Here is a 21205-nt window from a genome sequence, read left to right as displayed (position 1 = left end):
AGGGGGGAAAAAAAGGTTAAAAAAAAAAAAAAAAAAAGGCTCAAAGTGATGTACAATAGCTATTCTAGAGACCTGTGTAAATCCCTTAAAATCTTAATGCTCGACAGGCTGTTTAAGTAAGGATCCTAGATTATTCATTTTTAAACAGTAAATATCACCTCTGGTTCAGGAACTCCCTGAATCATAAATTGCTGGAGGCTAAAGTAATAAATTTTGCAAGGAAGAAACATAATCACAATATGTTTGTCAGGTTCTTACGGTCTCTTTTAGTCATCCCCCATGGCTATTACCAGAGATAAGATACTAGGCCAGATAAAGCTTTATTCTGAGCCTTTTTATGTTCTTATTCCCCCAAGTGTAGCCACCTTCTTTGAAGATTAGACCAATTTTTAGTGCTAAGTACCTATATACAATTATCTAACATCATTGCGACAAACTTCTCCTTTAAGTACTCTTGTCTTTAGGACTGTTCTCTACAAAGATTTTTATGTCATTTCCAAACTTGCCTCATGTATGATTTAGTCAATAGTGAGAGAAAAGCCTTCCTGGAAAATCATCCAGGTCACTTAAAATCCAGTATGCTTTAAGGTATCAATCTCAGTCAATTGACTTGGGGGAATCCACAATGACCTGGTTCCTCGCTTACATGGCTGAAAAAGGTTTCTTGAGTGAAAGGAATCTGGGCCCAAATGTGCAATCATTCCTCATCCTAATCACCTGAAACATTTTAGATTCATAAAAACAAGAAAAGATTCCATAATAAAACGCCTATTAAAAAGCAAATATTATTCTTGCACTGTCACCTTTGCAGAATCATTTTTCTTTTGCATTTTATACATATTTTCATTTGCACTCAGATATGAGGCACTAAGAATGAATTTGATTAATTATCTATTGGGAAAAAAATCCAGTGTAGATAACAACAGTCAAAATAACTTTTTACCCAATACAGTTTCCAGGGAGGATAGTATCTAACAGACTGATCACTACAAACCAGCCAAAATATTAGAAATTTATATAAACCACTAAGAAGTACAAATACACCCCAGGCATTTATCTTTTAAGGCAAAATACTTTGTTTTACACAATGCCAGAAAACGCTGTCCCTCTAAGGAAAAAAGAGAAAAGGGAAAAAAAAAAAAAAAAAAAAGAAAAGCAATTTACCTAAAAATCTAAATCACACTAACAAACTAATGCAGTTAGACTACTGTAGGGTTAGCCATCTGGCTTAGTGGCTCATTAGTAAAGAAATGACCCCTACACATAAAGCACAGTTGGGTCATTCCAAGCTAATGAGCCTTCAAGTTTTATTGTTTGGTACACAGAAATGGTTGGACGTAGATTTACTTTGCAGCTCTAGCATACACAATCACAATCACACATATCTTTTATTTATTAATCCACTTATTTATTTACTTACATTGAAAGAAGCGGAAAAAATTGCTTGAGGAGAGAAATAAAATTTTATGTTCATCAAAGGTACGGGCAGATTTCTTTAAACAAAGTTCCTCAATATCTTATGGAAAAAAAAAAAATAAAAGTCTCTGTGTTTCTGCTTCAAAATGTATTTCACTAGTTAAACCATGATAGGAAATTGCAAAACATTAACTTCTTTATGCTTTGTTTTTTTAAACATCTGATTTCATAACTTTAATTTAAATTCACACTGACAAAATGCTTACAGTTGAGTATTTGGGTTAATCATGTGAGGGCTCTCCATGCAGAACACATCAGGATGAACCAGCTCCCATAAAACCCAAGACCCAAACCTTACAATGTATATAATTAAATTTAAAATCTTGAGAGTTAGCCTTAGTGCCTTTCCTGGGGATATCTATATACTGAAAGCCCGGCATTTGATATTCCTGGCTGAACCCCCTATGCATCTGTGTGACGATGAAAGATTCTTCCCTGACAGCCATGGGACTTGGCTCTATGGTCCTCATCCTATAAGCAGAAATCAAAAGCACTGCATGAGGCATAACAGCTTGTGCTCACTCAGTCAAAAGAGTAAGACATAATTTCATAACAAATTAATGACTGATATCAACAAGAAAAAATTCCTCCTCCCACTCTCTTGCTCTTTTTTTTTTCTGTTTTCCTTATTTTCTTTTAAATTTATTTATTTATTTAGGAAATTTTAAAAAGAACTAACTCCTTACTCTTTTTTGGATACTCAGTGCTATTATGGAGTCTTGAATTTTTGTGCTTGAATTTTTAACTTTTAAAAAAAATTTAATCATCTGACCGTGCCTATGTGGAAGACAAAAGGAAATTACTAGAAAAGAGGTCATGCATCCAATAAAAACAAAAATTCCACTGAACGAAACCATGATGAGGAAGTTTATAAAGAAAAGAAATACACAAGCAAGTGTTCCAGTCGTTTCCCATCATAGCAGCTTCTATGATGCTTTATAAGAAAAAAAAAAAAATCCCACCATTCAATAGTCTCAGCAAATTACGTCAGTGAATGGTCCCACCAGCTTGGGAAAACTCAGGTTTGGTCTTTATGTTTGTTTCGTTTCCCTTCAAAATGCTATAATAAAATACAATTAACGCCATTTTTCTGTGTTTTCTTGGGTTTACAGTACTCCAGGTAATGTGGTTAGGTTATTACGTGTTTATGTGATTAAATGAGGAACCACCGTTTGTCTTGCCCGTCACTGTTAATCTGTTTCTACTCTACTGTGACATCTCTTTTCGACAAGAGATTGTACAATGTTTAATACAACAGCTTTAAGAGAATCAAAGGTTTCATTACGTTAGTATGTCTCTGGTTAATTCTACGTTATCTACTTATTCAGTTTACCCTTAAAACCCAATTAAAATTTAATTTATCTCATCCCAGGATTCAAATACTATCTGGCATTGCATTTGACAGTCTTATAGTAACTACATTACTACACATCATGCCCCAGGGTATTTTAGATCATGTCAGAAAGAGCTCAGCCATTGTCCACTTAAACCTGCAGAATTACCTTTTGGGGATCTCTGATTTTACATTGAAATGTATAAATTTCATTGAGATGTTAATGCATAATTACAATTATAATGCATCCACCTAGGTTGTCACTCTCCCAGTGTTGGTTTCTTTTTAAATAATTACTTAACAAATGAAAGAATTGGTCAAGGTAGCAGTCCATTAATCTGAAAAACATATAAAAAAACCTTACATAATATATGTATTGTGAAAAGTTGTGGTCAATGCTTACCCTAAACTTAATCATAGCTCACTTTATAAAGCAGATAAGCTTAAAGCTTTATTATGGACAAATTAATTTCACAAAATGTTTCATTTCATTCTGCTGATGCCAAAAGCATGCTGAAATATATTAAACTTTTGCAATGTCTGTTAAAAGGAAGGGTTCTGACAAAGTTTCCAAATGCTAGTAAATGTTACAAAAACTGGAACAATACATAAAATTCCAGAAAGGACCCAAACCAAAAGGAAAATTACTCATTCCTTCAGCTCAGTCATCTTAAAAGAAATCAAACAATTCTTTTTCTCTCCTACTGTTTCACCGAGGAAGTTTGAAGCAACTGATTATGGTTGAGATGCTTTTTCTGTCTTTCCTTTCCCAAGTAACAATGTAAAAATAAACCACAGGTGCTCCCAATATCTGCCTTATACGCAGCTCTGGAAAAAGCGACAAGTTACTGCGTACATGATGTCCTTGCACTTCTATCATGTTTTGGAAATCGTAAGATATTTTTCCATAACAAAAATTAAATGCCTTTAAACACCGATATATCTCATTTCACATTATCATACATTTGACTGCTGTAGAAAGCAACTTGGAAATGAGCTTGTGTTATGCATGAATTCTTGAGCTCTGCATCATACATCTGCATCTGAAAATTTCAAAAGGGCAGGAGAGGCTCTTACCCTTTGCCTGGCAAATTCCTTATTAAAATCAAAATATCAATGCCTTTAAAAAATGCAAGTAGAACTTAACACCTTATTTCTATTTTTTTTTTTCCCCAAATAACCTTTATATCCTTTTATTTTTTTTTTATTTTTTTTTTTTTCCCTTTTTCTTTTTCTGAAGATCCCATAACTACTAACAAGGTAACCTCTTCATTTTCTGTATTATTACATTTCCTTTGATTACAGCTATACCACAGCGGCATGCAGATCTTTAGTGCTGCACAAGACGTTTCTGGTGTGCAAGTGTGCCCTCTTCTGGAAACCTTAATATCATCATTTCAGATTACAATAATCTAAATAACACTGAATTCTTCTATCACTAACTTCCAGTGCTTTGTTCTCATTAGTACAAACACTCCCTGCATAAACAAAAAACCCCAAATAATACAAACCAATGAAGGATACATGCACTGAAGGTTTACACACTCTACTGTAGTTTTCCAATGTTGCAGTTACGATTGCTAATCAAAGCGTAAATACTGCAATGACGTTACTAATATGAACAGAGTTTTGACCTTTACCTGTGGTAAAGTGTATCATTGACTACCAAAATTATTATCTAACGTATTAAATGTGACAAATTTCATTTCCCATTCTCTATCCTTCCACTATTTTGATGTGACTTCCTACCAGGTTTTAATGAAGCATAGAATGCTTTGGGTGGGAAAGGACCTTAAAGATGACCCAATCGCAACATCCCCGCCATGGGCAGGGCCACCTTCCACTAGCCCAGGTTGCCCAAAGCCCCGTCCAACCTGGCCTTGAACCCTTCCAGGGAGGGGGCAGCCACAGCTTCTCTGGGCAACCTGTGCCAGGGCCTCACCCCCCTCACAGGGAACAATTTCTGCCTTAGATCTGATCTAAATCTCCCCTCTTTATTTTAAAACCATTTCCCCTCATCCTATCCCTTCCCCGTTCCTGCAGCCCCTTTCAGCCCTGGGAGGCCGCTCTAAGGTCTCCCCGGAGCCTTCTCTTCTCCAGCTGAACCCCCCAACTCTCTCAGCCTGTCCTCACAGGGGGGGCTCCAGCCCTTTGACCTTATTGAGAATAAAGAAAGACTACTACAAAGCGCTCAAAGGTGATTTAAGGTATATCGTGTTATTAATACAGTTGGCTATGCCAGATTTTGACAATGCTCAAGAGGAGTTATATAGACTTATTTCCTAAACAAGGGCAAACATGCACTTAATATATTGCTGATAGGCACTTGTGCCCTTATAGAGCCCAAGCCTGTTTACAGCTACTCCCTCCTTTGCTCACCTGCAGAATAACAATATCTCAGTGAAATAAGTGTGCATAGCTAATTTATTCTTCACGTTCCCATTGTTGCCTTCAGGTTTTCCACATAATTACCAGAACCCGGACACATTATGCATACCAAAAAACCACCCCAACCTAAGTAAATAGAAAATGCTCTGTAGCCTTCAGGAGACACGGATTTTTACGTTGTTTTCTGAAAGCTCACTAATTTCTGTAGGTCGACGCTTATTTTATTTTGATGCATTCCAATAATTCTATATGCATTGGGAATATTTTTCTTTGCATCCAAAAGAATACAATGCACAACAATGTATAATCAGGAATGTGCAAATATTGAAAGTAAGATCCGTCCACCAAAAGCAGGCCTACATAGAGCTGATAATCATATTGCTATTGGTGTAGTATAAAACGCATGAAAAACTTCTCCCATACTGATATTGACTTGCAGACATGGAAAAACAACAAATTAATGATGCATAAATGCTAACTTCAGTATAAAGAAAAATTACAGGAGTTATGAATCACACTATATACACAAGATTGATAAAGGACTTTTCTACAGGTGAACAAATAGCTTTAACAACATTATTTTCAGATAGCCTAAGCCTTGCAAACATTAAGGCAATGCTTTCCAGCATATTAAATGCACTGATGCAGAAGTCATTACTTCTGTAAGAGCACACTTTAGAAAGAACAAAACTAATTAATGCAAAATAAAATGAGCTAAAACATGAAAGTCAATGGAAGAAAATACAATGTTTTGTTTTAGGTTTGTTTGTTTGGGTTTGTTTTTTTTTTTTCAATTTTTTTTTTTTTTGCCTGAATACACTGAGTTTAAAATGAGTACATACTCTGACAAGGTATTAGAAATATACCCGGACATTTTGTATGCATACATATGTATATGAGGTAGAACAAATAGGAATGATAAATACATTTGTCAAAAAAAGGCAAGTTTTCTGGAGGCAAAGTATTGATGAACTTGGGGTCCACTTAATAAATCATTTACTCCAAACTATGCCATGTAGGAAATTAATATCACATTTTATAGGAAAGCAGCTTGGGTTGTTGGTCAAAAACAAACAAAAAACCCCATCAAAATTAAATCCCACATAATCTTCCCCATGACTGATGTGCCCACTTCATCCTGCCCCATGTTATTCTCCTCTCAGTTTTCAGTTCAATAGGCAAACCAAAGCAATTAATTATTTGCTCATTTATAGCAAAATTTCAGTAGAAGTGTTGAGGAGATTCAGGTAGTCTTTAAAGAGGAAGAAATTAAACTGAGAAAAATCCTGTGTCTTTGAACAGATAGACATTATGTGCACCCCCCGACAGTGAAACGCTTCAGTTATACAAATGCAATATTATTACAGATTTTTTTTTAATGTGGAAACAGAAAGCCACTTAAACATTAATGGATTAAGACTGACATAACCTCAAATTCAGTGTTGGAGGAACAGAGGCCCAGGGAGACTAAGCCCTATATGAACCTAGAAAATCAGTGATAAAGGGCAAATCACATCCAGGCCTGTGCCTTAACCACTACTAGCCATTCCTTCCTACTAAGATAAGTAACAAAGAAAGCAGAAAATATAATTTATAGAGTTCTTCTATATATTTGAATTCTTTATGAGACTGAAACATTTGAAGTTACATGTGGAAAAAGCAATGCTTTCTGATTAGGCATCCAGAACTTTTAAAAGCAAAGACTTGGGGGGAAAAAAAAAAAAAGGAAAATCCAGAGGAAAAAGAGGTTTGATAAAAATTTAGAGTGTATTAGAAATATTAATGATTAGAAGAATTATATGAGACACCAAGCAAACCATTATTATTATTTAATAGAATTCTTAAAAGCTGAATTAGCTAATGTTGGATTCACTTTTATTTTCTTATGTGAACTGACAAGGATGTCAAGAGGGACATGGATATAATAGTCTGGGGAAAACAATAAACAATTTTAAATGTCTATAGGATGTACTTGGGCCTAAGAAGCAAAAAAAAAAAGGATGAAGAACATTAAAAAACAACAACGGAAATGCAGTTCTTAGGAAAAGTTCTTCTATTTTAATCGTAAATCTGGTCATTCTATATTTTAAAATTCCCCAAAACTGAGGTTACGTGACAATTTACTATCATAATAAACAAAGTTATATTTACTACTATATACAGGTATCATTATTTTTTGGTAATATGTTATTTTTAATCTTTCTTACAAACTACTTCACAGTTCCTGAAAATGATAAATGCATAAGAATTATCTTTAATACTTCGTGAAAAGCCAGACATTATGTAAAATGTAAACCAGCAGTTGGAATACAGTGTAGTGGAATCTACATTGACATCTTTCATTAACCTTCTTCCATCTCCATTTCCCTAGTACTTAATTTCTCACAGGTCTACTACATGTTTTATGAGCCTACCCATTTGACATATACTTAAAAAAAAACCCAAACAAACAAACCCCAAACCTTTTATATTTGTTTGTTTCAGACTGGATTCAGATTTTTTTTTTTCTTTTCAATTCACAGAATTTTGAGAACAGAAGCAGAAATTGTCTCCTATTTCTACGTTAGTGATGGATTAAAAAAAAAACAACAAAAAAAATACAACCCACAAAAACAATGTTGCTCTTGGAAAGGTGTTTCAGAGAAAAATAAAATGAAAGATAATGTCTTTGAAATGGTAGACCATTCTGCCTCTTGAACCAGCTCTGTGTGTGTGCAACTTAGATTTAAACTAATTTAAAAAATCATGGCTTTTGTCACTTATTTTAACTCTCTTCTCCAAAGCTGGATCTGGTGTACTTCTATTAATCTTCTTATCTCCTTCTTAAAAACATCTAGTGACAGAGATTATATGATCTTCTTGGACAACATATCGATGTAATATTACCTAAATCAGAAGAGATATTTTAGAATGCCACACAATATATTACTTTTTAAAGCTCGATTCCTGTGGAGAGAGCATACTCCTGCTGAAAAATCATACGAAACCCTGGCTTGATTTCTGTTCAGCTTCTCTACAACTTTTCAATAAGAAAAGATCTAATCCAATACAGAAAAATCTGAAAAAATTATCAGCAGCATCTGAGAACCAAATGGCTCAGATAACAGTCCCAATCATAATATTCAAAGACCAACAGGAATATTAAGTAGAATAGAACGGATAAACCTGGAAGTAATAAGAAGGAACCCCTTCGTATCTTATCAGATCTACATGACATGGTTTGCCCTGCAAAATATTGCTCAGAAACTTTGCTGACATGTTAAGGTCTATAGAGTTTTGTACCCACTTAAATGGAATAACATGCCTGCCGCCCCTGCACCCTTCATCTAATATGATTTGGGAAGTTAAATTGGAAACCCCGTTCGCTTCGTGACCCATCTACTGAGATGTCTGGAGAGGAAAACGTATCAGACAAGTCTACACGCATCAGCCTGCTACAATGCTTGCAATTCCAGGGAACTTCACCTTCACTCTTCAGTTATGGAAATCTTAAATGAGTGGTTTCCAGTTATGAGTTTCTCTAGATTTAAACAGATCCTTAAAAGTGCATTTTACTTAATAATGAAATAACAACAAGGTGACAATAAGAGAAAGAATTAATTGAGGCACTGGAATGTAACATGATTTACACTTTTTTTCCCCCGAAAACTTCAGGTCAATCACTAGGCTTCATTAAATATATAGGGACATAAAAGAAAGTGAAAAAAATCAGTCCTAACATGCAGAAACTCGGTTGACTTACTGGCAGCCTAGAAAATTTCCACGCTAATTTGGAGGGAAATATCTTCTCAGGAACATCACTCAACCTAATACAGCAATTCAGCCTTAGATTCCAAAAACCTCAAGTGATTTATTCACATTTTAGCAAAACATACAAAACTTTTCTCATGACATATCACAGTCTGCCTTTAAATACAGAGAGCAAACACGAGGCACCTCTAAAATGTTCTCCCGTGGACATCACCAGGAAACAGCTATCTGCACAGTAGTTCAGAAACATTTCCTCCCACGAATATGAATTCGGTAAATTTAAAAATCTACTCATTCAAACAGATGAAAAGCCACAGGGCTGTGAATATTTGCAACCACCAGAACCTGAGGTCAAGACAAACTGTTAACATATTGGTCATATCCAAGCCATAAAGTCCCAATTTCTCACAGAGCTTTTCTATTTGTTTCTGATGGAAAACATCAGCACGGTTCTCTGGAGCTGCTCGGAAAAAACAAAACGAACTCTGAACATGAACTTCCAAAACCAGAAAATAAAAAGAAATAAATCAAAAGTCACTCGCACAATTGGAAGCAGTGCAGCGTTTCTGTGAAACTATCAAAAAATACTGGGCATCCCCTATGAAACCCTGTTGACATCATCAGAAAGGTAGAGAATGTTCCTTAAAAGGTGACTCAAGTTACATTGGAGGTAGCATACTAAGATAATGATTTATATACAGTCAAGGCACTCAGGAAGGAGCATAAATGCAAAGAAACGTAAAAAGATCGAGAAGCAATGCTGTAACACATCATGAAATGTTTGTCCATATGGGAACACATCCTATTCCTCCAGTCATAACTGTGTTTCTACTTGTTTCTTCTGAGTTAGCAAAGACAAAACTGCTCATATAGCCTCTAAAAGAGAAAGGTGAATAGCAAAATAGGAATAGCAAATATCTTATCTCCAGCTCGAAATAGAGTAGGAAGCTTTAAAGAAACCATTGTCCTCTAAAAATAATTCAGAAAAATAGGAACATAACAATGGTATCGATGGAAAAACTGTCCTCCCTAGACGGTCATGCCTAAATCAGGGGATCCTAACGACCCAGCAGCCAGTCTCTTGTCACTCATCCCTGATTACTCATCTCAGGACAGTCATGGACATTTCTCTGTCTCGTAACTGTAATTCCTGCTCACAGTCACCCAGGTTAACCTCATGCAAGTCAGCACCAGAACTGAAACGTACACATGAATTATTACTTTTCTCTTAAATATGAATTCAGATGGAGCTGTTAAATATGGAAGCCAACAGTATCTTGAGATTTATATTTTATCATTTGCCATCATGTTTTGCATTTTCCAATCAAGCAAAATAACTTCAGCTGTCCATTAAGGACATTTCATTTTCATGTACTGCAGCACTACAACTTTACTTTGAGCATTTCAAATTTTTCACTGATACGTTTGTGAAGAAAATCTGCCTGTAGACTTGTGCTTTCTCATTCATTCTTCTTATATTTTGCATCTTCAAGACATTTTCTTCTCTGTAGGTAACAGGAATTACAGCCTACATCATCTTAGTTACAGTGAAAAGACATCAGGAATGGGTAGTAACTTAAGAGAACAAGGTTACAAAGACCAAACACTAAGCAACGTTATTCCTAACATATATCAGTAAACTATGAGCCTAGCCTGCAGTACTATGGTCTTCACATCTAAACATCTAAATCATTAGTAGTAATAGAAGGACTTCATAAAGGACTGTTCATTCCACTTGGATACATAGAAATATTCTCTGTTCCAAACCCCAGTTGCAATCAAAACAAACCCCAAGCTCTTCTGAAACGTTAGCAGCAGCTGGGAGCAGGAGAGCTGGGTGAGAGGAAAACGAAGGCATGACAATGAAGGTTGGCTTAATAAAGATCCCAAAGGTTTATGATAATCTTGTATTTGAACCAGATAGGAAATGCCTTTTCAAACTCAGACATTAATTAATGCCAAGCCACTATTCAAGTGATTACAGAGGTCTTTACCAGTCATGGCTTACTCACTTGTCAACTGCCTTCCAAATTTCTCTTTGATACACCCCAGCAACCCAAACTTCAGTCTGTCTCTACTTGGCACTGAAACTGATGATGTCAGAGGGAATTCAAAGCATCCCTTTTTTAAGCATATGTTTCTATAGATATAATTTTCTTCCTTTCTTATCTTGATCAGACATCAACACAACAGCACCCTGATGCTTGCTAGAAAGGATGTCCAGCGTTGAGTTGTATGAGTTTGGCAGTGTTCTAATCCAGGAGTCTGAGTTTTAAGAGCTGGAAGCCCCATGTTTCTAGGATTTTTGCTCCCTGACAGCCTGCAATACAAATCACGAAGGATCCAGGAGAGTAAACCAGCAGGAAACTAGACCACAATCAGAGGTAACCATCCGTTAAATAATTTTTTTTCATTTAGACGAATGGAAAACAATTGCATTAAGAGCATCTGTGGAGCTGTATTTAGTTCTTCTCTGTAGGACAGAAGTCTGGAAACGTAATTTTATTTTGAAATAAATTATGAGGTTTGGCACATATACATAAGAACCTAAAAAAAAAAAAACCCAAACAAACAAACAAAAAAAAACAAAACACCCACAACAACAACAAAAACCCTATCAATTTTCTATGAGATTGGAAAAAAAGGACATATGACCCATCAGACTGAGAATCCTACTGCCCCCAAATTCCCAGAAATGAAAGATTTTAAAGTTCAGCTGAGTTCACCATAGCAATAATAGATACCACGCTGGGAAAATATTTTGACAGAGTTACGGATAAGATAAATGAAATTAACAGATATTACTAGATGAACAAACACTAATGAAATGGGTTACATCTCATCTCCATAGAAGTTCTTGCAGAGCACTTATGTGCTGTGAGACTCCAGTCAGTGCAATATACTACATAAATGCATAATTATTCATAGAACTGATAAAGATCCTAGGGACTAATTTTCCCATAGCAATAATCATTCAAAAAACTCCTACAACAACAGTTGCTTCAATATATTTTGAACTGGAATGAGAACATCTGAATATTTGTGAAAATAGCTTGAAAAAAATTTTTTTGAATTGTATTTGACACATAGGAAATGGAACAAACCAACATTTACCTGAGAAGGAAACAGGAACTAAAACACACATCTCCATCTATGTCTTTTCACAGTTCTTTAAATACATTTCTGTCACTTTTCCTAAAGCCTATATAATGCAAAATAATACAACAGCAAAATAAATACTATTCTTACTGATCTAAACTGAAATCTGCCTTATGCTTCTCTTTACAGAATTCCTTTCATATTTTAGTTTGGTTGCCAACATTTTGAAAGTGAGTATCTTCATTTCTTTTTAAACTCCTACCCCTGTGCCTCACCTCTTGAAGTTTTGTTTCACCAGTCTTGTTTCCTCCTCACCAAAGAAGACAACCTGTGGCATCTCCCTATCTCATCTTCTGAAGTGCAAAAGAGCTTTAATTCACTTCGGTAAATCTCTGGATAATACACAGAGAGATTTTAACCCTGGCATATAACTAACGGTAAGAACATTGTTATCTACTTGTTACCCTGTGATGGATCCATAAAAAAATGGATGGGCAAATGGAGAAAACAACACTGTGGCGTGTTAAATTTTTCCTTCCTATGTAGCAGAGCATATTGATCCACTAAAGTCTGTTAAAGCACCTAGTGGTAAAACAGATCACAGGTACAGGGAATATACCTAGAGATACGATGGATGTACTTAAAAAGCCCCACAGGAGCACAGAAGATAAGACACGTGCCTCTCTACAGGGAACTTTCTAAAAGAGAGGTGGGCGCAGGGAGGGGTTCTGTAGGTGGAGGAGGTCGTCTTTACATTTTATACTGCTTCAAAGGTAGAAGTTCCTGCATTGTTCAGTTGGAAGCTATTTTCTTTTCTTGCATACAAAACCTGGGAAAACCCTTTTTCCTCCTTGCATTGCCTTCAGTATTCATTCAGTTTGAAATGCTAGAAAGTATGCAGCACCTCGCAGCAACCTCGTAGTTCATACAGCTGCCTGTAAGCCTTCCAGTTTCCAATTCATGCCTGCAATACTATCCACTGGTGCAAAAGCAAAAGATCAGTGAAGCTTCAAGAATAATGTCTCCATTCTGAGTATGTTCTTTTGCACTCAATGTTTTTACTCAGTTCTGTGAAAATTTAATATAAGACAGAACATAACACACAACTAATTTATACGGGACTTTGCAGTGTAAATATCCAACAGGTTAAGTAGATTCTGTATTCCTTTTTTCAACCAAAAAATAGAAATGGTCTTGTGCGTGAAAAGAAACATCCTTCTAAACCCAAATTATAGAAGTAGATAGCTCAAAAGAAAAAAAAAAAAAAATAAGCTGGAGAAGGATTGGTTGTACAGCATATTGCCAATACCCTGCACTTCATTGTATGTATCCTTTAAATACAACCACAAAATACTTAATTTTTTCTACGTTCCTTGTATCTCATGGCAAGCATCAAAAGCTGTACACACATTTGATCAACAGTCATCAGCCAAAAAATGACCTGTCATTTTCCAGATAACTTCAAATATGAAAAAAACCAAAACATTAATGTGCAATGGGTTTCACAAGCTTTAAAGCAAGAGCGGGACTGTAGTGTTTTAAGGCTATATGGGCAGAAGATGTTAAAGATGTCCCTCTTCACCAAATCCTCTCAAAGCTAATGTACTCTGACAGTCTAGACAGCTCTTGGTCAGACTTATAACTGTGTCATGTTTGGGGTATGACTTTCAGTTTTACCCTTTTGAAATTCAACCAAGCTTTTAGAAAACTTTCCAAGTGAGATCTTTTGTCATAATGAACATGCATAGCATTACTATAAATCCAAGAAAAATCCATTCCCAGGTTTCAAGCAAATAGTTAAATACTAAAGAAAATTCTGCCAGGGCAGACAAATGGGTGAAATTCACTCTCTAGATAGATGCCTAAACAAGAGCTGCCTACAAGCTAGGTATCAAATCTTCTATCCTAGTTAATGGGCTTTCAGTTAATACAGTCAGAGGAGTCCACAGTTATTTAATTTATCCCATGTCAGATTATAACACTTAGTCATCTGAATGGCTCTTCAGATTCCCTCAGCAGTATTGATCTGATGTCCAGTACTGATCTGATCGCCATCAATTGTAACAGGAGCTTAAGCAAACGATGCTCAAACGATTTGATAAAGGCTTCAGTTGGGCCATTTGTTCTTCCCTAGAGCATATGTGACATGGGGCTGGCAGATACAACACTATACCCACAGAAGATCCAAATGCTTCTGAGTGACAGACTGAGGAGACTCTTCAAATGAGCACCGGACTATATAAACTGGTGGTTTAAAACGGCACTAGGCATCTATCTTTAACCAACTGATTTGAGACCCCTAGTTTACCTGGCTGTACTTGTGTAGAGAAGCCTAAATTTCTTTAATTAAAAGTTGTAATTACAGATTAAAGTCTTAATCTGTAAAATGAATCCCATCCCTTGCTTCTGCTAAAATCATCTTGGGAAACAACATTTAATCCAATATCGTTCTCAAATTCTACTATCCCAGATGTTTTTAAATTGGATGTACTTTGCTTTATGTAACTTCAGTATACATTCAGTTCTTACAGTGTTCTTACAATAGCTCTAAAATTATTACATTCCAGTATAAAGCAGGAAAATAATAATAAAAATTAAAATAAATTGTGCAGCTCAGATTAATTAGAACAGGGGAAAAAAAAAAAAAAAAGGAAGAAAAAATATACCACGGTAACCATAAAAGCAGATGCTCACACCATTATTTAAGTGTTTAAGTAAAAACGATGAAAATATATTAGCAACCTTCAGCGTGGTCATAAATGCCTACAAGTCATTCAGAATCCTCTTTCCTCTGTAAATGCGGTCAGAAATAAAATAAGAGTGTTTCTGGTCCAAGGGCAAGTTGCATCATTACCAAAACCCCATGTACATAAAAAGACGCCCCACGATAAAATAAGAAGCCACAATCCATCAGCTCTCAAAGTGTTTTTGAAAGACCTTTAAAGATTGCTCCTAACGGTAACAGTTCTGCAAAGCAAGGTTCTGTAGGAAGCAATTCAGCAAGTCTTCTTCCATCACAGTCTCATCACCTATTATTTAATGTTCTCTTTATAATTTCTAACCCTAACACAACAGCACAGACCTTGATTTCATTCACGGTATGAGAACCTTTCAACTATCACTTCATAAAAACTAAAAAGCAAGTAAAGTATGCTTTTAAATTCTGCACCATCAGAAACAGCTATTCCTTGTGGTTACACTATTATACGGAATAATGCCTTAAACCCCATCATAGTTAATTTTGAACTGCACAATCAATAAAATTACTGAAGGACTGATGTTTATGCTAGCGATACTGCATTGTATCACTCTACCAACTATAACAGTACCAACGAAAATAGCAATGTTAACGGTTCATCCTTGAACAGTCTCTTCGGTGTTATTTTGATGATTCTAGCACAATAGGATCAAAAGGTGCCACCTGATAATCTGGTTGCAATGAAAGACAAGCAACAGCCAAGTATAGGATGCTCAGTTTGACACCCGTTTGCAAACATTTCCATTTTTAAAAAGGTTGTTGATGTTGCTTAGGTCTTTTTCACACATCCTCCAAAGGACACAGCCACAGTACTTAGGAGTTTTGATACACAATGTCAGGCAGAGAGAATTTTCTGGGATAAATTACGCAGATCACAGGTTATGCACTACAGATTAACACCGTGTTGAACAATTTAACACCTCTTGAAACCCTACACAGATAGCTGTATTTAAGATACTGCAGACACATTTCTTTGTGTGAACAGCACTAGTGCTAAACTCGCTGCTTTCATGGCAACTGAATATTTAACAGCTCTAACAGCAAGTGAAGACCTTCAGTGGCTTAACCTACACAGCAAAGAGAAACCCTCACATAAATATCTATAGATAACATCCTAATAAACAAACACTACCATCACGCAGTGGAAATCATGTGGAAAATTAACTGTACTCACTTTCCTTAAGAAAATACTTCTTAGGCCATTTCCCACATACTGTTTGCCATTAGTTTTCATTTTAAAAGTAGTTTACCTCAGAAGGAATACTTGTTGGCTATTTATTATGTAAGAAGAAACTCTAATAGTCAAGCTATGGGGAGCACAGAGCTTCTTTGCAGGTTAAAAAACCCAAAAAAACATTCCCGTGAGATTCTGATTGCACAAAACTTGTCAAATGTTTGCAGTATATTGAAAAGGTAGATCATCCAAATGGAATTACCAGTAAAAAGACAAATAATGCAAACAGCATTACGTTTACTCCTGGTATAAAGATGCTTTCTCTTTTTTTTTTTTAATTTGTTAAAAGTCATAACAGCCTCAGAAAGGTTTAATCACCTACTGCAAAAGAAGGCAGAAGAGTGTGTAACTTACGTTATTCATATACTCGCTGAGCAGATCCTGCAGAGCCTGGCGCACGGCGTTGCACTCGGCTACGATTCGCTCCCGGCGGTCGTCCCGCGTGCATGAAGAGTCTGCCATCAGCGCTGCTCCGCTGATGATGCTCTCCAGCCTTTCTTCAAGAGACGGTCTGAAGCGGGCCTCACTGAAAGTCATTGGGTCTAAAATAATCTTGTTCTAAAAGGCAAAATACGCACGGGAAAATTATGAGCATACAGAGGTCATCAGAATTTTCTCTCATTTTTCAGCAGCTTCCAGGGATTTTTGTCTTTCATATAAATAAATTATCTACCGAATTCCTGATAAAACAGCATTACAGAAATATCTGGTAGCTTTGAAATCCCAATATATAAATAAAATTTAAAATATATATACAAATAACTCACAACCTATACTTCTAAGACTACTATCAAGAGCAACACAACTGGTTCATATATCTGAGAGGCACGTCATATATAACATCAACATAAACTATTTTAGTATGCATGTAGCATGTGTGTCTCTAACTCTACATATTATATGTATATATTTCATCCTGAAGTAAACTAATATTAATCTTTCCTGAATCTTCTGAAAATTCCTTGGATATTCCAGAAATTCATATGAAAGGTGCAAGTTATTTACAATGGAAGAGTGGGATATTCTCTTAACTAATCCCTTAATTTTGATTATCTTTATTAGTAGACTACACTGCTGAAATGTCACTAGATTATCTCAGTCTTAAATGAAAAATAAGAGGAAATTGTCATTAACACTGCAAGAAAACCATTATTAGATAAACCCTTATACAAAAATATGAAATATCTCTGATTCCCATTCCCGGCCTTTTTCATAAGCTTTTTTTGTTTGTTTTTAAATCAGGAAAAAGTGCTGCATTACTTAACTAGAAAGACAACACTACAGGAAGACAATCTAAATTAAACACTCCTAACTTGTGAAACAGCCTACCACTTAGCAAAATATATTTCGCTACAAGAAAATCTGATTTTCAAAGACAGTTTTCCATTAAAAACATTTCCATTCTTAAATTATGATCACTACTAAACACTTGTATACTTATATATCAAACTTATTACCAAGTATTAAACGGGACTAAACCACATCGATTCTACCCCTATGAGTGTAGAACCTGAGGCAAGATTATGAGGTTTGAGTCACTGCTAGATTATATTCTGTCTTGCTTTTCTCCTTTTGTAGTTCCAGGTAACGAATGCAAAAGCAATAATCACCTGCTCCCACATACACGCACATTAGCAACACCGTATAAATTCAGTAAACTCTTGCTGCAATCATGAAAAAAAGTTTCATAATTGCATATTGTCTAAAAATGCTCCGTAAACCCTGCACTTCTGAGCTTTAAAATGTCATTAAATATGAATGAGGCAGATCTGAAAAAAGTTAAAGTATTGTTCTCTAATCATCAAACCTATTTTTTAGTACATCAGGTTATTGTTAATGAACCGTTTTAATTTTCACAATATTTTGATAACTTTATGATTAGTCTATTTTCTTTAATATCCAAGAGCAATCAACAAGCACAAGCCAAATGACAGATAATTTGAAAAAAATTACCCTACAGCATATTAAAATGTAAATCAAGATTTAGGGACATGATACATAACTAGTATCTCCATTTAACATCAAAAATTGTATGTTTATTACTAGTCAGAACATGCTTAAATGAACTTATTCTAGGCTAAATTCTGATTCCAAGTGAATAGGCTTTCTTTAATTCCGCAAGACAAGGCTTTTACAAAAGATCTGCTTATTTCTCGATAAAGCTTCCAATTAACTCCACGCACAAAACCCACAACTCTCATTACTATACGGAGAAAGAGGATCAAGCCTTCTGAAATCTATAACTTAACTGAACGCATAGCAGTTAAAGAGTAATAAACATAAGGATGTCAGGAAATTTATGAAGATTCATTATTTAATAAAAGGAACAGAAGACTTTTAACCAGATAGCATATTTTTACAGGGCCAGGAACTGCTGACTTTGCAGAAATAAATACGGCATTACCCAGAATGTGAAATAATGTCTCGTATGTATCTTCTTCTAGGGTCTGTGTTTCACAGCAGTAAGCAGAGCAGTTTTACAAGCATCTAAATTAGAAATGACTTCTCTAAGAGTTGAGCTTATACATATTTATGTAGCTGTGCTTTTCAGTCAAATGGTAATACTTAAAGAATAGAGTTCACCAGCGCGTTTTTCTTCATAAGCACTGGGATTTTCAGAAATCAACTAGATAAATTCATCTTCACAAAAGCATATTTAATTCAGTAGTAGCAAGACTGAAAGTTCATGAAATGAACTATGTTAGCAATGAAAAAAAAAAAAAAAAAAAAAAAAAGCAAAGCTGCATGTTTCTAATTATTTTCAGTGGTTTGTTATTCAAATCTTGTGTTTTTTCTCAATGACCATAAAAATGGTGATTAACAAAGACAGGAAGTACTCTTTACTAGATACTAAAGGATTTCCAATAGCCAACATCCATTTTACTGGTAGCAAACATCTTTCTCAATCCATAGACTTGATCAAAGCAACATCCATACAGCATTATTGCAATTTTCATGTTCCAGTTACACCAATATAACCAGTTCTTCCAGAAACGCCCTACTTTTCCTCATCTTCCTTATAACCACAGTGTAAGGTTCTCTACCTACACAGCAAATTTCAAACTTTGACTCTTACACCTCTCAGCAAGTTACGAATCACGTTTTTCTTCCTAGAGGTTTTTGAAGACCCTGGACTCAGTCTTCTATGAGATCCAAGGGCAAACCAAGAATATTTCCTGGGATATTTCCATCCTTTTCAAGTCTTCAATCTGCAGATCAGATATCTCTAATATCTCTGATCACTGAAACCCAATTCAGTATTTTCACAAGTATTTATGTCATATTCCATTAATACATTTAGGAAATTCTGTACAGGCCACTATGCAAATACCATTTACATTTTAAATAATAAAGTGTGTATCATTGAGTGTGTATAATTAATTCAAGCCAGCTTTCCTCATTGTAAAACTTAGAAAAGGAGTATATTTGTGGGGGGTTTATCTAAACGAGATCTTTATGAACATCAGACTTTAGCTCGTGAAGAATAAAAGCCACTGATTTGCACTTAGCAATTTTTCACCCATATCTCACAAAACTTTTTGTTTGTAATTAATTTCTGGGCTTAAAAAGTCAGTTAAATATTTGTTTTCGATATTCTGTTAATGATAATTTAGAATCACAGAAAAATACAGGTTGGAATGGACTTCTCAAGGTTAATTGCTTTGAACCTGCTTAAAGCAGAATCAACTTGGACGTTAGGACAGATTGCTTAAGGCTTCATCCAGTCAAGATGAAATCTCCATCCTTGGAGATTTTTCAAATCTTTCTGCTCCCTCTTTCAGTTCTTGTCATGTCTTGTTTGTTGGTGTTTTTTCTTTTTCTTTTGGTCTCACCAATATCCAGAGTTTTCCTTTCTTTTTTTTTTTTTTTTTTTTTTTTTTTTTTTTTTACCCCCTCCACTGCTTTCTCAACCCTAGCATCACACAAAATGACCACAACTATCTTTTCGGCCTCTCTTAATTCACTTTTAAAACAGGAAATACTGGTCAGAAAGAAAACCTTAGAGATTCTAAGGAAAGAAAATAACTACACTTTAAAATATAATAAATAACGATCTAGTTACTTTCTGATGGGTGGTTATAAATAAATATTTTAGATACCCCTCTTAAAATCTAAGCATTTCTCAAATATTTCACAAGGACAACAGGTTTTTGAGCTTTGGATAACAGAGAATGGGGATGAGAAACTGCTACATGACAGCTCTCAACATTCAGTACCTAGAGAGATGCTATATTTTGTTTCTGGAAGGTTTTACTCCTTTTTGAAGAAAGCTTAGTATCTAAATGCAACTTCCGACTCTGTTATTGACATGTACACATATATTAGTAATATGTCAACAAGGAAATGTCTTCTTGGAAGGAAGAAAAAAATAACTGCCGGGAAACATTGCTAAACAAAATTCCTTCAAAAGTCTCAAGTTCCCATCATTTGTTGATAGAAAGTTAATGAACAATGAATGCAAATGAATTGGAAGATTTTACATTTCTTATTAGTTAACTAACATTAAAGACGTAAATCAAGGCCTGAGATCATAATTCAGGCTTTACAAATAAATGTTTCAAGCCTCTTTACAACTCCAGACAGATTAGTGTAAGCTGTATCTTTGCTATGAATGTACATAAATTTTGGCTTCAACTGCTGAAACAAAGTCAAAAGAATATTAATTTAAATATAATTGAAGACTTATTTGAAAACTGTTAAAATTGTGATATCTTCTTTAAGCACATTATAGATAACTATTTTTTCTTGTACTCTCTATTTAAAAAAAATAATTTTATAAAGATGTGTTTTTATAGAGTAGTTACAATGTTTTCACAGAATCATCTGGGTTGGAAAAGCCCTTGCAGCTCCTCCAGCCCCACCATGACCCTCCCCCTGACTGTTCCCAACTCCCCCAGATCCCTCAGCGCTGGCTCAGCCCGACTCTTCAACCCCTCCAGGGATCCCGGGGACTCCCCCCTGCCCTGGGCAGCCCATTCCAACGCCCAACAGCCCCTTCTGCACAGAAATCCTTCCTCAGAGCCAGCCTGACCCTGCCCTGGGCAGCTTGAGGCCATTCCCTCGGGGCCTGGCGCTGGGGCCTTGGCTCCAGAGACTCATCCCCCCTCTCTGCCCCCTCCTGGCAGGGAGTTGCCGAGGGCCAGGAGGTCTCCCCTCAGCCTCCTCT

At 35.6% G+C, this 21205-nt stretch overlaps 1 protein-coding gene across 2 annotated transcripts in view; it reads right to left on the bottom strand.

Annotated features, from left to right (window-relative positions):
• The window catches only part of CTNNA2 (catenin alpha 2), a 494091-nt gene that overhangs the window by 339162 nt on the left and 133724 nt on the right, over positions 1-21205 (bottom strand). For both annotated transcript variants that reach the window (XM_026846640.1, XM_026846641.1), the window contains one exon: positions 16393-16596. In XM_026846640.1, the coding sequence (XP_026702441.1) occupies positions 16393-16596 (204 nt within the window). The remainder of the gene's footprint in view (positions 1-16392; positions 16597-21205) is intronic.

Source organism: Athene cunicularia, assembly GCF_003259725.1.
Source record: "Athene cunicularia isolate RWA chromosome 4 unlocalized genomic scaffold, athCun1 chr4_part1, whole genome shotgun sequence".
In the NCBI taxonomy this organism is placed as follows: Eukaryota; Metazoa; Chordata; class Aves; order Strigiformes; family Strigidae; genus Athene; species Athene cunicularia.
Note: the sequence above shows the minus strand (reverse complement) of the source record. Positions and strands in the feature narration are given on the sequence as shown.